Source organism: Lepisosteus platostomus, chromosome 4, assembly GCF_059453375.1.
Source record: "Lepisosteus platostomus isolate fLepPlt1 chromosome 4, fLepPlt1.hap1, whole genome shotgun sequence".
NCBI classification, from domain to species: domain Eukaryota; kingdom Metazoa; phylum Chordata; class Actinopteri; order Semionotiformes; family Lepisosteidae; genus Lepisosteus; species Lepisosteus platostomus.
In genome coordinates this window covers 32,606,460-32,622,894 of record NC_142614.1, presented here as the reverse complement: position 1 = coordinate 32,622,894, position 16,435 = coordinate 32,606,460, and the positions used below count along the sequence as shown (strand labels likewise).

The following is a 16,435-nucleotide window of genomic DNA, read 5'->3' as shown; positions in this document are numbered from 1 at the left end:
GCAATGAAAAGATTTGATATCAGGTGAGTCCACCTGATATGTTGCTCACACTACCTCATTCTGCTGTGTTGATGAACATTAGTGAGCTCCTGGCCCCTGTATTGTCATCTGGCCCTCAGACTATAACTCTGTAGCTACTCTCTCACCATTGAACTACTTATGTGTTTGTTGTAACAACATAGCATTTTGGTTGCAGTGTAACTGGCAGTGTCAAAATGATCACTAAAACTGGGCATGATGTCAGCCTGAAGAAGGCTCCATGGCTGAAACGTTTTCTTTTTTCTCTTTTCAGCATGGATAAACCTATTACTTGTTCCATTGCAGCCTACGCATGCTGACCAAGTTACCCACCTAAACCGAGTCATACACTTTCTCTGATACTTAGTACATTTTCTTGTATTTCATATGCTACAAAAAGCATGATTTCACACTGATATCCCTAACTGTATGTGTAGTATTAAAATATTTTTGTAGCAAATTAAATTGGTGTATACAGATGTCATATGTTTTGGAAAAATAACACATACATCATACCTCAGAACTACTGCTTGTAGTCCTTTTCCAGCTTGTCCAGAGTTTATAGCTAAAGTGCAGTAACATGAAATTGTAGCAGTAACGTATTTTGTAGTTTTAGTCCATTATGCACAAGATCTCAAACTATTGTGACCAGAAATCTTGGGAGCTGTTGAAACAGGTCAATGTTTTCAGATTTTATGCAAAAATTATATATTTTGTGTCTTATGAATAATTTTATATTTATGTTTCCATGTTCCCTGTAACTTTTGCAAAAACATGTTCTGGTGACTGATTTTGAATGCCATTACCGACACTGTTCTTGTTTTCATTGCCTGAGTGTATGCTAGAGTAGATAATGTAGCTAACAGTTACTATACATCATTATTATTGACCGTGGTTTTCTAGGAAGAAGAATGACCATATTTATAAATCATTCAATATTTCAGCCCAGTACAAAGTAAAAACTGGCAATACGAGAACAAACATGGAACATAAGATTTGCAAAAATATTTTTTTTTTCACAGAGTAGGTGTAATGGAATTAATATATGGTAAAATACATTAAATTTACAAAAGCAGTCAAAATGTGAAATGTTTTAGAAGCTGTTTAAAATACTTAACTTAAACCTCAGGAAAATTAAGGTACACCAGTGATTTTGAGAAAATATAACACAAAGTCTATATTCATAGGCAAACCTATGCCAATTTGTTATTGATTCCAAAAGCAGCTGTTCTAGAAGTTATCTGTAAATAAATGTATAGCTCCGATCTTTGGTTTTCAATTAATCTAAGATCTGTGGTAAATAATATCTTGTGACTGTGCTTGATAAATCACAGATCTTGAGGTGTTCTAAATATACTCACAGTATTTTATTTGTACTGGAGAAGAACCACATAACATTAACTGACCAGCATCTGTTGGAAATTAAACTAGGTTAGAGCAGTGTTCCACATTATATTGTCTTTTAATAGTGTTGATCATCTGCTAGAAATCTGGGGATCCTAGAAATTGTGGAAATAAAATTAATAATAATTAGTTAAATTAAGAAATTCAGATCTCATGTCAGCACAAAAAAATGTATTGCAAAAAGTGAATTTTGGTCACCCCTCAGTTTGAGAATAAGTTCTCGAAACTGTCATTTAAGAGGTATGGAAAAAGTGAAAAAGATAGTGACGGAAATTCATATAACCTTATTCATATAATTCATATAACCAATGAAAAATTATTCATTGTTCCTATTATAAACAAAGTGGATATTAGAACAATAAACAATAAAATGCTTTATGCTGACAAACGTTTCTTGACCTCTTTTTGAAACAAACAAACCGATTATATTATTAAATCAATTAAAAATCATCTAATCGAATATAATGAAAAAACAGACTTCTACAATAATAAGCAGATCCATCTGATTAATCAGCAGAAGATGAAGAGTTTTTGCTGTAGACTTGAATCACGTTTTCTTGACAGGGCTTTTTTGCTTCTGCTTCCTGAGGTGGGCCTCAATCTCATGGCGGAAGAACAGCATTCCCAGCTGACCGTGGGACGCCTCATTCATGGCCTTGGACTGCATGCACATTCTGTACTGCTCAGGCGTGAGCTCGTCAGCACAATGCTTCTCATGCCACAGGTGGAAGAGGCCTCGTGATGGAGACCGTACCACCATCAGGTTGCTATGCAGATACTTCCTGTACAAGTGCACATCCTCTCCTCCCCAGCCTTTGATGTCCACATCGAAGCCACCTGTTAGAGGACACATACACATCCGTTAAATCAACACTACACAATGGCAGAGGTAACCATGGGAATTACCTATTACAATACTCCAAGGCTGTAAAATAAGGAATTTCCTGAAAGATTTTGTGCAAAGCCCCAGTGTCCCTGGAATGGCACACTTTTGATTTATACTGATGTAAAAAAGAAACGCAACACCTCCTCCTCCACATTCTGGTCCTCCTGTCTGCGTGGAACAAGCTGAAGAGCAACTCATCCATGAAGAGGACCTGATGCCACTGCTGATGAGTTCATTGCAGCCTCTGTCTGGCCCAAGCCAGTCGAGTGTGACGTCTATGAGGTGTGAGCAGAGGGCCTCTGACAGGTCACTTTCCTCTAAGGCCAGCAGCATGGAGCCTCACTGACCTGTCACTGATGCGGACATTGTGTCTACTGGCAGTTTCAGCAGTAGTACAGTAGTATAGGTCTGAATCTGAAATGATTTCTCATATTGACCAGCCTGATGTGTCGGTCCTGCTCTGGTGTAGTCACTCGAGGGTGACCGGATCTTGAATGGACATCTGTCCTGCTGCTGCACAGTGGAGCAGCTTACTCCATAGTGTCTGGCAACGCTGGCACATGACATGCCTTCCTGCAGCATGCCAATGACCCTCTCCCTTTTTTCTGGGGATATTCGAGGCATTATGGAATGCACAGAAAACTGAGTGTGGCCCTTTTCTTGCAGTGACCGAAGAATTAAGGCTTTGAAGGCCTTTTTCAGGGGACCTGATCAGACGTTGTTCCACCTGGACCTCGTTGGGTAAAAGTGCACCTAACAGCAAAGTGTGGCATGGTTATATTTTTTCTACATAGCAGATTCTTTTTAAATGTATAGATACATATTTTAACTAATATAAATATACAGCACCTTAGATAATTATTTGGATCCTTCCTATTGTTTCCCAATTTATGAAAAATGTGCATATAAAATGTATTAAAAACCTGAAACCTCAAACTAAAATCTAAGTTACTATATACTGTATGTCAGCAAAGATAAGAAAAAAAATGAAACTAAAAAAGACTGAAATGAATGCATAAGATTTCAGACCTGTGAACTCTGTGAACGCTGTGAAATATTTGATGGAAGCACTTTTGGTAGCATTTAGAGTTGCAGATTCTTTGGGTAAGTCTCTACCATCTTTGCATACTCTCTACATCTCTGCTTAGTGCATTTTTGCAGATTGTTCTTGTAAGATTTGCACAAGCTCTCTCAAGGTGCTTGTTGAGAATCATTTGTGGACAACAATTTTCAAGTCTTTCCACAGATACTTAATATGATTCAAGTCAAGATTTTGACTGTGCCTCTCAAGGATATTCACTTTCTTATTCTAGAGCCACTCCAGCATAACTTTGGCCTTGTGTTATAGACCATTACCTGCTAAAAGGTGATTTTTATTTTGTACCAGTTATAGAACTAAAGCAGGTTTTTCATATAAGATTTGCTGGTACTTTCCTCCATTTAATGTACTGTATGTTCCTAGTAGAACTATAAAAGTGGAACTATAGAAGTAAAATTTAAAAATAAGGCTGCCACCACCATGCTTGACAGTATGGATGCTGTTAACCGGGTGAAGCACTATTTTGTTTGCAACGTTTTGCATTTAGATCAAAAGGTTCCAATTATGTGTTGTCTGGCCACAAAACCTATTGCTTTTAACGTTTACACAGCCTTTCTAATGTAGACCTTTTTGGCCTAACAGTTTGCAATCCAGACCCATTTACCTTTATTAACACATTGTAACACACAACCTCCAAGTGAAAAACATATGGTCAGATATTCTGAAATGTTCTCAGAAATAACAAACCTAGGAAAATGGGTTGGATAAGTGTACACCTCAGCACACTTACCTAAGTAACAGCAATTGTAAAATATCTTCGGTGTAACCAATTGCCTTCCAAATCACACAACAAGCTAATTAGCCTCCACCCGTGTTCAATTGTAGTGATTCTGATGATTTCAGAATAAAATCAGTTGTTCCTGTAGATCTCCTCTGCTGGATAGGATGTCTCAAAGTAAAGAGTCAATGATGGGCACCAAAGAGCTATAGACATACCTCTGGGATAAAATTGTGAAGTGGAATAGAGCAGGATATGGATAAAAAAATATATAAAAATGCCTTTAATATCCCTTGGTCAAGATCATTAAGAAGTGGAAGCAGTATGGCACCACTGAGACCTTGCGTAGATCAGGTCATCTTTCCAAAATGGCTGACCAAGGAAGGAGGAGACTGATCAGGGAGCCTACCATGAATCCAGTGGCAACTTTGCAGGCCTTTATTCAAAGACTGGTCAAAGTGTACATGTCACAATAATATTACAAGCTCTCCACAAGTCTGGGCTTTGTGGGAAAATTACATGAAGAAAGTCACAACTAAAAAAATGCCCACATTGTCTTGTTTAAGGTATGCAAAAGAATACTGGAGATTCTGAAGTGATTAGCAAAAACATTTTGTGGTTTGATGAAACCAGGGTAGAACCTTTTGGGCTAAACGCAAAATGTTACATTTTTAGTGAAAAATCAATACAGCACATCACCGACAGAACAACTCCTCACTGCAAAGCAAGGTGGGGGCAACATTTTGTTGTGAGGTGTTTCTCTGCAGCAGAGACTGTTGGAGACTAAATGGAGTGAAGTACACATGGTTTCTTAAAGAAAACCTGCTGCCCTCTTCAGGGAAGCTAAAATTGGGTAAGGTAGTTTACCTTTCAACATGACAACAATCCTGAGCACACAGCCAAAGCAACAGTGGAGTTGCTAAAGAACAAAAAGATAAATATCCTTGAGTGGCCCAGACAGAACCCTGATCTCAATCCAACTGAAAATCTTTGAAATGTTGGTTGCAGTCCATCAACAGTCCCCTCGCATTCTGACTGAGCTTGAACAAATCTAGGTAGTACAGACTTATCCAAACAGAATTATGGCTGTAATTCATACAAAAGATGCTTTCACCAGATACTCACTGAGGGATGTGTACACTTATCCCACCCATTTTTCTAGGTTTTCATTTTTTATTGCTTTTCAGAATGTTTGAGTGCTACAGAGTGAAAAGAATGGGCAGGGGCAGAGGTGTCAAAGGCTGTGTCGATGTTGAGTTGCACTGAAGGTCCAGTGTCGCCCTAGTGTTCATGCAGCTCCACATCCTATTCTCTGGGTTTCTGCCTTAAATAAAAGCCCTCTTACAATGGATGCCTGGCAATTATCACTCCATTCAGAACTGACATGTAGGGCATAAAAGAGGTTTGACATATCTGTGGTCAATGTCACGGGAGCCGGTCCTGACTCCCGTAAAGTGTGTTGTTTAGGACCCTATGTGGACGGTATAATCTGGAAGCGACTGGACAAGGACATCAGGGAAAACACAGTGAGGAATGGATGGGATGATGAACAGGGGGTGGTGCAGGCTGTGATCTGGTGCATGGGGGAAATGTAGGCAAACAGGTCCAAGGGGAGTCAAATTGGGAAAAAACAGGTTGCAGTCCAAAATCCAGTACCGGGAGATCCAAAGCTAAAGATGCACAGGGATCAGGAAACCAGGAACACAGAAAATAAAGCCATAACGGAGCCAGGTGCCCCGAGCCCCGGACTCAGATGGTCAGGACGCTGTTCTGAAGCCTATGCCATCAGGTCTCTCCTGGACCCGCTGATAGGCGGACTTCCAGGCGTCCTTCTTCCAATGCTGAGCCCTGAGCTTCAGAGGCACTGGGTTTAAATAATAAAAGGGAAACCAGGGACAGGTGTACGTAATAAATAAAGTAAAATACAAAAGGGTCAGAGCGCCCTCTAGAGGAGGGATGATGATCATGACAGTCAAGAGGGGGACACTGAGACTTAGCTGAGGGAGAGTTAGCTCTGCCCACACCCAAAACATCACAGGGAAGGGAATCTTCCACCTCCTGGTAATGAGTCATGAGCCCTTGCTAAGAAAGCCTCAAAAAGAGAACTGCAGACTTTTGGAAGAAGGAAGGTTTGCAGGAAAGATGGCAGAAATTGGCAGAGGAAACCCCAGCATTGTCTTTCTCTCCCCTCTTACCAAAACTGGATTCAGAGACAAAAAGGGTAGAGGGGGACACCAGGTACACATTGTTCAGGATGCCAAGGACTGAGAAGAATGTCTAAAACGTTATTGTTTCTATCCTGTGGTGTTAGGAGGTAAACCAGGTTACCGACTGGGCTGGTTCGGGAAAATGGCGATACAAGACTTTTGATGTGGGACATTTGACTGTTCACGTGGTTCTTGGACTGCTCTATATGTTGTGGTAAGTGTTCTGAGCATTAGGTGACTGGTCAAAAAAATACAGTGTTATGGCGATACCTTTATGTGAAGGGAAGATTGATTACTATAAATGGGATATTGTACAGTATATGGTACAGTAACTGTCTTGTCTGGTCTGTGTGGATGCACTGGTGGTTGTTGGAGAAAAGACAACCTTTGGTAGGAAAAAAAGGGTCCTAACATGTTCTATAATTGCTAGGTGGTGTAATCCTGCACAAAAGAAAAGTAGTTCCTGAATTTCCTAATTTCGTATCACTTACCTGTACCTGTAGGTGCTTTTTAAGGATCAACTTCACTATGCTCAAAGAGATATTAAGGATATTTGAAATGACTATATATACTTTTATTGATCTATGTTGCATACAACTTTATCTTTGAGTTGTTTTGGTTGTCTCTTTGTCTTCGCGGTTGAATATTTGCTTGGAATTTAATACTTGAGGGGTCTTACGTAGGTAGTCGTATTTATTTTGAAATGAGGTTAACCACTATTATTGCACACAGTTGAGTCAAACCACACAACTAAATTTGTGGGCTGTTAAGTAATTTTGTGAACTTCAATTTATTTATTATTATTGCAGCAAAGCGTTTGAATACTTATGCAATCGTGACCTTTTTATTTCATTTTAATAATGAACAAATGATGTTTATCACTACTTGGTTTACTTTATTTGAATAATATAAAACTTTTCCAAAATCTAAAACTTTTATAAACCTATATGATATTTTAGATATGACATGTGGGATGCATGTAGTTTTTAGAAGATTTAACAGCTTCACAAAGTGACGGAATCACTTCTTACCTATGTTGATGAAATCAGACCTGTACTGGCAGGTCATTCCAAAGCCAAAGTCTCTCCAGAATCCTGTATCCTTTTTAATAACCTATGGAAACAAAATTCAAATACATCAAACCCAGGGCTTGCCACAGCAACAGAAAAGCTGTGATTTGTGATTGAAAGGGATTTACCAGATCAATTATTTTGCTAATGTTGTGGAGTTTTAGATGTGTTACTTTACAACAATTTCAGTTTAAGAAAGGCGAAGACAAGAAGAGACGATAATTAATTTCCTCAGATTTACATGGTCCTTTTAATGTATTTTGTAGAGCACACTGAAATGCATGCTTTCTTTAAGTTTCATTTTAACTGTTTTATTGAGAAATAGTGAATAGGTGGTGTGTGCAGAATAACAATTGCTAAAGTTTATTAGTAGGTTTCACAATGCATGGGCCTCAGAAGAAAAATGATTGTGTGCTTGAGATTTTACCTTGGTGATACTTTTTCAGCCCTTTAGAGAAGATCGCCTTTGTCTAAATGGCACAATCAATCATTCAGCACCACAGACAGTTCCAATACTATGGTACTCGCATCCTCATAACTCCGACATCATATATTACATTTACTATAATGTAATATAAAACAGAATGATTCAAATTAAACTAAGACAACTGCTAATTGAAAGAATAATTACTGTTACTAAGGAGAATAAATATTTATTTTTCACAAACATCTTTGGTCTCTCAAATTCTATAAAATGTTAATATAAATATTGAAAATAATTGTAACGTAATATGTTTAAGCTACATTTATAATTAATACATCCAAAATGCTGTTAACAATAAAGAATACTTTACCAGTTGCTGATCTATGGGTGGAATGCTGTCATGATGTCCATATATCAATCCCGGATTATACTGACTGAAGAGAATTGGATAGAACACTTTTTTACCTATGTGGTGTGGAAAAAACAAATCAAATCTGTCAAAAACCTTACATATACAAATTGATTACATTAATTACTCAAAAAATGTGAACTCTGGCCAGTTCACTTTACAATGGATCATGACTTAATTTTATTATTTCCATCTAAGTGCCTATAACTACACATATTAGATGTAGAATTTCTAATAAAATGTTTAACTCAGTACAATAACATGCCTCCACTGGGATATTCTTGTCTTGTGTTGTTCTATTTAACATATGCTTCAGATTGTGATTGAAATGTATAGCTTTCTCTTGTGTGTTTCTGTTAATCTAATCCTTTATTAAGGAGAACTGTATTATCTATTGAGCTCCACTTGAAATTATTTTTTTCCTTCTCCTGTATAAATCATATACATTTTTAGCTGACCTTATTTTTACATTTTTTAACCTATGCTATAAAATAATATTTAAACAATTATTTAAGGTAGTAAAACATAATTAATAATATATGGATGTTTATACTTTTAAAGAAGAAAAATATCTAATAATTGGAACCTTAACTGGAATTGAAATGAGAATAATAATTAACCACTTCAAAAAACTGTAATATGTCTTCATTTATGAAAATTAGTATCTTAAAAGGATTTGTGTTTCTTTAGGTTCATTTTCGTTTTGATACAAAGACTATATTCTTCCTGATACTGGGAAATGACAGAAGGTATTCTGAGGCTATTCAGAGAAGTTTATGTTGTTATGGTCCCAGACTTAGGAACTTTCAAACAGTACAAAAATAAATGCTCCTTTTAAAATGAGACTTATCTAGATGTTGTTTGATTGTTATGAAGCTTTAGCAGCTTTTTTACGGCAATCATGGCAAGTGTTGAATAATTTCACGAAACTTCACTATGAACCACCCATTATAGGCTTCATTTGTTTTGGTTAATTTTGATCTCACCCGGCTGTGCATTGAGTCTGCAGGAATTGAGAAACTCTACAGTGAAGTAAATGTCCACATCACAGAAGAACAGGAGGATGTTGTTGCCCTTCCAGGCTCGAGCTCCAATGTCAAGCCCTCTTCCCCGTGAAAACTCTTCATTTAGCTGGATGAAGGTGAAGTTCTTAAAGTTCATTTCCCTGCGCATTAATTATGCATTTTATTACAGATTCATCGAAGACAAAGATTTCATGAACATCAGCAGAAAGCAAAGACATTTTCAAAGGAAGACACTCAGAGAATAAAGTCCAAAGGAAAACCCAAGGGAACAATAAAACAAAGAATCAGGAAATTAAGTGCCTGAGATAGACGTTACAACATTAACAGGACATAATAATGTAATTGTAATTTCAGCAAAGAAACATGGCTCATGGAGAGTGATGGAAATGAATACAACATTATAGGATTCATCGTATTCAGAAGACATAGGCAATAGGTAAAAGGGAGACGTAGCACTGTACATCATCAAACAGAGCAGACACAGAAGCGAAACCAAGAGGAATCAATAATCCATATGGATCAGACACATTAAAAGCATCCAAAAGATGTACTGCTGGACGTATAATATAGACCACAAAATACCGATTTTAATTTAGCATCATACAATATTGAGAATATATCTTATGTGCAATGTTTGGTGTTTACAGGAGACTTTGACTTTCAAAGACTAAGAAAAACATATAGAAATGTCAGCATCTGAAACTGAAATGGTTGGCCTGGCTAGTGCCATCTTTCTTACTTTATTTGCTAGAGAACCTACGAGAGAGTGTTTGTGTTGTTCTAGTCTTTTCAAGCAATTAACACAATGTGAAGAAAACAGGTGAGAGAAGCATTAGAGAAATGTGAAATTACCACATACTTTGAAGTAAACTTTGAAACTGTAAAGGTAGAGTCCAAGTCAAAAATGCACAAAAAATGTTCTAAATGAATGACACAATTCTTTAGTGGTGTAGAATGGGACAGGATAGATTCAATCAGTGGAGAATGGATTGCAATAGTTTAAAGGAATTATGGAAAATGGAGAAAGAAAGTTAATTTTTTTACAAAGGTAAAATGGTAATAGAAAGGTCAAGAGAGAGGAAGGGATATTGTAATAGAGGCTAAAATAAATAATAAATGTCACTTCACTATTATAACAGAAAAAGAACGGTAAAGGATTAATTAAAATGTATCCGGAATAATAATTGAAACACCTAGACAATGAAAGGGAAATTGATGATATTCAGTACAGTATCAAATGAGTGTTTCACTCAGGTGCTTACTTGGTTACTACATGTTTAGATGGATTACTGGGATTCCTGAGGATACTCAACATGCATTTAAAAAAAGGCAGGCTTTTTTAAACTAATTTTTTGGAATTATTTGTACAACCAACACCAGTAATGATACAAAACTAATCTAATGAAAATGGAAACTAATAAATAATCAATGGATGCTCATACTGGGATAAAATAACTAATCACATGGATCACATGAGTATCACATGGATCTACAGTATTTAATGACCACTACTCCTCAAATTTACATTAATGATCTGGATTTTGGTATAGTTAATAACTTAGCCGGACTGTAGTAGAATAAAACAATGTTGGCAAATAAGATTAAAAAATATTTAAATATTTTATATTTAATTTAGAAATGTGTGGACTACTGTACTCAGGTAGCAAAAAAAATAATTAGAAATATAAGATGGGGAAACACAGAGCATGAGGTACTGTACATACTTATCAAAAAGACATAGGTGTTTATTTATATTCATACATAATATACATCTTATAGACTACAGTATGTAGGGAAACAATCATAAAGGGAAACAGAATGTTAGGATATATAGTTAAAAGTGCAGAATTTAAATCATGTGATGTTAGGTTTATATTATACAATGTTCTAGTAAGACCACATCTAGGATATTACAATGAAGTGTACTTACTTAATACTGTGTGCAGGTTTGGTCAACACATATGCAGTACACAACACGTTACACAAAATACCTGTATATTGTTGCAATGGGATCAGTACAGAGAAGACTGATCAGATACATTCCTGGGATTAAAGAAATGTTCTACACCTACTGGCCACAAAACGTTTTTTTGGGGTCTTAAACAGAGAACACTGAATGGATAGAATTAAGAGTGAAGCATAAACAGAGGATATAGGTGGAAGTTTATTTAGTGGAGTTTTTTTTTCCACAAAGAGTTGGGAGATTCTGGGGCAAGTTAGATTTAACCTGCTGTATTTCTGCCACCTCAAAAAAGAGTAATAATAAGAATGTTGAAACATGAAGTTCATATAACAGAACCACTGTATTTCTACAAAGCATGTGCAATAGAAACAAGACATCGATTTGTTTAGCCGTGAGCGGTGAGAATCCACAGAGTGAGAGCATGCAAATATCAGTAACTCTAAATGTCACAGTTGCTCATCCTGATATAACAAGTACTCTCTTTGTGAAATATTTGTATAATGAAATTAAGAAATATAAAAAATCTAAAATCATTGACTTATATGTATCACTAAAATAATAATTTATGATTGGCATAACTCATTGCTGTTTTTTATATTTTCTTTTAACATTGACTGACTGTCCAAGCCTTTCTGCTTCATATATTTATTGCCTAACTGCTGTAGATTATCAGAAATAACAGGGCTAACCTGAGTGGGAGACTCATCAAGTTTGGGATTTTAACATTTTTGCTATATCATACTTTTTCTATACACATTCAAAAGATACAAAATGCTGCTGGCCTTGTATCTTTAAAGCAGTGAATAACTGTCTATGCAAAATATGGAAAAGAACATAAGAAAACTCTGTCACTTCTACTTACAGCATAAAACTGATATGAAGAGGAAAGACATTAATCCAAGAAATCTATCTATTCAAAAGTTGCTAATATAAAACAATGGAATGAACTTTTCAAAATTGTAATCCCTGTGAATTTGAATCCACAGCATTTAGGTTTCAGCGAGTCTCAAGTGGGTAATTGCATAAAATGATGGCTCCATATATAACATTATAACTTCATATCAGTATGAAATAGTCTAAGATATTGTACATGCCAAGTTAACACTTTGAAAACTGCTGCAGCTTTTACTGACATAAATGTCCAATACAACCCTCCCAGTGGTAGTCAAAGAAATATGCATTACTACCTAGACAAATTCCGTAATTGTTCGCTAATGAAATTAGTAGACTTGGAGTAGTGGTGCCTTGGTTGTACTGTAGGTCTCAACTAGTTCTCCTTTGCTAGTGAAGTTACTTGGAAGCCATTGAGAATTGTTTACTTCTCGTATTTTTTAGCTTTCTTTTTTGGAAAAGTGTCTCTGCTACATTCTTATGCTACTCTATTTTCATTTTTGTCTTTATGGAAACATTTTAACAGTGTGTATTAAATGCTAGATTAGGAGAAAATACAATATAAAAGCATCACAGAGGGAAAGGAAGAAAGACAGCAGTTAGTTAAATATCTTGGAAAAGACTTTAGTGGTTGCTTAGTGAAATGACACTGAGTTTCAGCTGGGTAAAACCAAAAGGAATATGTACTGAATAAGTAGAAATACAAAACTGAGAGAATACCTGATGGACAGCAGGCAAAGGAAATGTTATTTTTAATGCAGTTACTATAGCAACAGTATGGAACTGAATTCAGTGTGGCCTTTTGTGTTTAATTGTAAAAGCTAACTCTATGTGGCTGCTGACACCTGTATAACTATATAACATTATGTTTTGCTCTAAAAAGTATAATGACAATATTTTTAGAGACAAGGTCCGCACTGTAAATTTGATATTGACATTCATCACCCCCAAAAGAAAATAAGTGGAAATGTGGACTAAAATAATCCAAAATGTTGTAACTTTCTGTGACTTACTACTTTTTGAGTGCATTCAACACAAGCTATAAGTAATTGCAGATACAATAGCCTCTGGTGTTTAAATCTACATTCAGTTAAGAGCTTTATGAACCATTCAAGTAAAGGCTATAAAATTAAGCTGCCTGCATGTCTTTAAAACAAAAACTACTCAATTTCATGGAGAATTAACTAAAAATAATGTGGAATGTCTCAGCTCGGGGCTTTTGTCAATAGAGAGCTAGCTTGACAGGACCAGAAACAGGTTTGTGCTGGCAGGCTTGTTGGACAGACAGTGCTGAATTGGCTCAAGCAAAAGTCACGATCTCGTTGAGCTAGTAGTGAGAAAATGGCCAACATTTAGACTTTACACTGGATCAATGCCATGCTGGTGCCCTGTCTTGCAATTGGTGGTACAATTTTGTTTTGCTTCAATATATTGTTGTTTCTACATACAGTACAGTAAATTGGTTACAATAGATCCTGGCTGAAAGACAATAACATTTAAAGTTATTTTGATAGATATGAGAGTATGAATATAATGCTATGTATTTGCTGTTATTGAAAATACAATACAGTATATAGAATGGAATATATTTTAATATAAAATCTTCACATTTAGCAAAACTACATACCGCAACAGCTATACATACTGTATGTTGATAAAAGACAAGTCATAATGCCTCACACAGTGGCCAATTCTGACCTTAATTTAAGCTTAGCATTGTACAAATATTTGAAGAGAGGATTGGAATCTAATTAACATGCATGCTCAGAGCAGTGATATGTGACACTTTATATTTTATTCTCAATCTGTACCTTTGAATTCCTATAATTATGATTTGCCTTTTTTTTAAGTCAATACTTTGCATTAGAGTATCTGAATAGAATGGTCCTTTTTGTTTTGATTACAACCCACATGTCAAATAAATTACCAATACCTGCACTTGGTTATTCTTTCTGTATTCCAGCATTACAATTCATTTAAAGAATTCCATTCCATTTTCCCTGTATATTTGGAGTGGAGCAGTGGCACTGTGGAGCAGAGGATCTGTGCCTGTGGCTGGATGGTTGCTGGTTCAAATCCAACGGCCAGCAGAGGAATCCTACTCTGTTGTGCCCCTGAGCAAGGCTCTTAACACCAACTACTCCAGGGGTGCTGTACAATGGCTGACCCTGTGCTCTGACCCCAAGCTTCTGTCCCTCCCTGTCTGTGTGTCTGTCTCATAGAGAGCAAGCTGGGTTATGCAAAAAGACAAATTCCTAATGCAAGAAATTGTATATGGCTAATAAAGTTATCTCTCTATTTCTTTGAGATTTGTTCTACAGAAGAAAACATCAAAATGTGGATTTCACTCAATAATGTGATGATGCAAGAAATATTTCATTTTAATGACTACCAAAAGATGTAACAAAGCACAGACAGTAGGAAAATCATAAAACATAAGAAGTTTGCATTAAAGCATATAAATTACAGTACATGTCAGTTCTTTAGAAAATATATTGCAGCATGGCTTAATATGCATGTAATAAACTTGTCTTTGGCTTTATTATTTGTAAAGTATTATCATTTTAATAATTTAGAATACCAGAACTGAGAAGGGTTCTACAGTTCTGTTGTTACATTTTAAAATGTTTATTAACTTTGCTTACATATAGAAACAAACCTGTGTATGTGAAGGTGTACGTTCTGTCTGCATATTGTGTGCAAAAGTTATAGTATGTCTGTGTTAACCTGGTTTGAACTGGTTTGCACCACCACATTGTTATATATTGTTACATGCATTCCAAATGATCAGGGCATACAGTATTCCCCAAGAGCATCTGATTAGAGTTAAGGTTTTGCAGAACTCAACATATGTTTATTTCAAGTTCCATTTCCTCTGTGATGTAGAAAAACCTTACAATACATTACAGGGAAACAACGCATCACTTTAAACAAAAAACATTCATAATTGTCCTTCATAATTGAGGGCAATGCTTCATTAAAGTAATTTTAGATACCAAAAATTCTTAGTTAAAAAAGGTTGATAGAACTATGCTTGTCCACATGACAGCTAGTACTAAAATCAAAAGGTGAATTTGAAGTTTGCTCATGTAAACTGAATGATCCAGATGCGATTTGAAAATTTAATTTTGTACCAGATTTTTCTTAAGACCTATCTCCTGAGATATTCCTCTCTTCTTTCCAAAATACTTTAAAGTATTCCTCTTTTCCTTAAAAGTGTTTATTAATAACTGCAAAAGAAAAACAGAAGCTTACAAGTTTCCTAAATATCCCCCAAAAATAATCCTTTAAAAATTTGAGGAATTCCAAGGACATTAAAACATTGTTTTTCTATTTGGTATGAGGAACTGTACCCTGGATAGATGCCTAAGCACAAAGTCTGAAATGTTTTTTCCAAAAGCTAGTTCCAAAAATATACTTAGTTCTGTATTTATTGAATGAAAGTATTTTTCACTGGGTCATCAGTGCATGGTGAACATATATAAACAAAATGTGCTTAATTTCTAATGGGGTGATTGTGAATTTACATGTAATTATGTTATCAGAGCTCTACTAGAGCCTTTACGTAAGAATTTTAAAAAGTATAACAAATTTAAAATGGGAGTCCACTGTACACCATACATTGCATCTTTTCTTACATGTGCATGTAAATCTTATGGTGCATGGACATGCAGACATCGCAAATACAGTCAGCCTTTGTTAATTAATCTAAAGGGATGCTACTTAGTGCTTAATAGGATGTTGAGAAAATTGTGATTGGAATTGATGTATGTGAATTATGAAATGTTCCAGATGTAACATTTTACAGATATGTTATAGGAATGTTCCAGGTTGTATCTCTCCTTGCATCTGTTGCTTGCCAGGATAGGTTCTGTGACCCTGAATTGGATGAAGCAGTTAGAAAATGGATGGATAGATGTTCTGCCTTCTTAATTGAAGGGTCAACCTGTTTAGCTGGACATTGATAAATATTTTCAGGACTTTAGAAACTTCAATTTAAATTTAAATGCTAAGTCTGATGTGTTACATTTTGAAACTATCACACATGCAAGACTGGGGCTCTTCAGGACAGGGGTTGGAGTCAACCTTCTGTAGAGTTATTAATTAAAAATTGTGTCTATACCTATGCATATATGATGCCAATATTTATATAGAAAATGACAGAATTAATAAAGATGAATTGAATTAAAATAATAAATATATCCACCAGTCATGTTAACAGAAGTGGACTAATACTAAACATATAAGCAATAAAATAGCTGCAGTTTTAAAACTACATTAATAAAGTATTCCATTACTAAATGGCAAGAATGTTATTAGA

General features: G+C 35.7%; 1 protein-coding gene across 2 annotated transcripts in view; it reads right to left on the bottom strand.

Moving 5' to 3' along the window:
• Positions 1 to 1,008: 1,008 nt before the first annotated feature.
• Positions 1,009 to 16,435, bottom strand: part of csgalnact1a (chondroitin sulfate N-acetylgalactosaminyltransferase 1a) — a 54,612-nt gene continuing 39,185 nt past the window's right edge. For both annotated transcript variants that reach the window (XM_088629398.1, XM_088629399.1), the window contains exons 5-8: positions 9,222 to 9,400; positions 8,197 to 8,291; positions 7,364 to 7,445; positions 1,009 to 2,259 (exon numbers count right to left, since the gene is read on the bottom strand). In XM_088629398.1, the coding sequence (XP_088485524.1) occupies positions 1,970 to 2,259; positions 7,364 to 7,445; positions 8,197 to 8,291; positions 9,222 to 9,400 (646 nt within the window). In that variant the 3' untranslated portion in view covers positions 1,009 to 1,969. The remainder of the gene's footprint in view (positions 2,260 to 7,363; positions 7,446 to 8,196; positions 8,292 to 9,221; positions 9,401 to 16,435) is intronic.